General features: G+C 68.3%; 1 protein-coding gene across 1 annotated transcript; it reads left to right on the forward strand.

The window, feature by feature from the left end:
* Positions 1 to 6: 6 nt before the first annotated feature.
* On the forward strand, positions 7 to 834 carry TMEM121 (transmembrane protein 121; the record flags this gene model as incomplete). Its single annotated transcript, XM_011386909.1, has 1 exon — positions 7 to 834. A coding segment is annotated over exon 1 (804 nt), but the record flags the coding sequence as incomplete, so codon positions are not given.
* Between the last annotated feature and the right edge of the window lie 5 nt (positions 835 to 839).

Here is an 839-nt window from a genome sequence, read left to right on the forward strand (position 1 = left end):
GCGCCCAGGCCCGGGCCCTGGCGGCCCACCATGGTGCTGCCGCCCCCGGACCGGCGCCACGTGTGCCTGACCACGCTTGTGATCATGGGCAGCATGGCGGTCATGGACGCGTACCTGGTGGAGCAGAACCAGGGCCCGCGCAAGATCGGCGTGTGCATCATCGTGCTGGTGGGCGACGTGTGCTTCCTGCTGGTGCTGCGCTATGTGGCCGTGTGGGTGGGCGCCGAGGTGCGCACGGCCAAGCGCGGCTACGCCATGATCCTCTGGTTCCTCTACATCTTCGTGCTGGAGATCAAGCTCTACTTCATCTTCCAGAACTACAAGGCGGCGCGGCGGGGCGCCGCCGACCCCGTGGCGCGCAAGGCGCTGACGCTGCTGCTGTCGGTGTGCGTGCCCGGCCTCTTCCTGCTGCTCGTGGCGCTCGACCGCATGGAGTACGTGCGCACCTTCCGCAAACGCGAGGACCTGCGCGGCCGCCTCTTCTGGGTGGCGCTGGACCTTCTGGACCTGCTGGACATGCAGGCCAACCTGTGGGAGCCGCCGCGCACCGGGCTGCCGCTGTGGGCCGAGGGCCTCACCTTCTTCTACTGCTACATGCTGCTGCTCGTGCTGCCGTGCGTGGCGCTCAGCGAGGTCAGCATGCAGGGCGAGCACATCGCGCCCCAAAAGATGATGCTCTACCCCGTGCTCAGCCTCGCCACCGTCAACGTGGTGGCCGTGCTGGCGCGCGCCGCCAACATGGCGCTCTTCCGCGACAGCCGCGTCTCGGCCATCTTCGTTGGCAAGAACGTGGTGGCGCTCGCCACCAAGGCCTGCACCTTCCTCGAGTACCGCCGCCA

This window comes from Pteropus vampyrus, unplaced genomic scaffold (assembly GCF_000151845.1).
Source record: "Pteropus vampyrus isolate Shadow unplaced genomic scaffold, Pvam_2.0 Scaffold11963, whole genome shotgun sequence".
Lineage (NCBI taxonomy): Eukaryota > Metazoa > Chordata > Mammalia > Chiroptera > Pteropodidae > Pteropus > Pteropus vampyrus.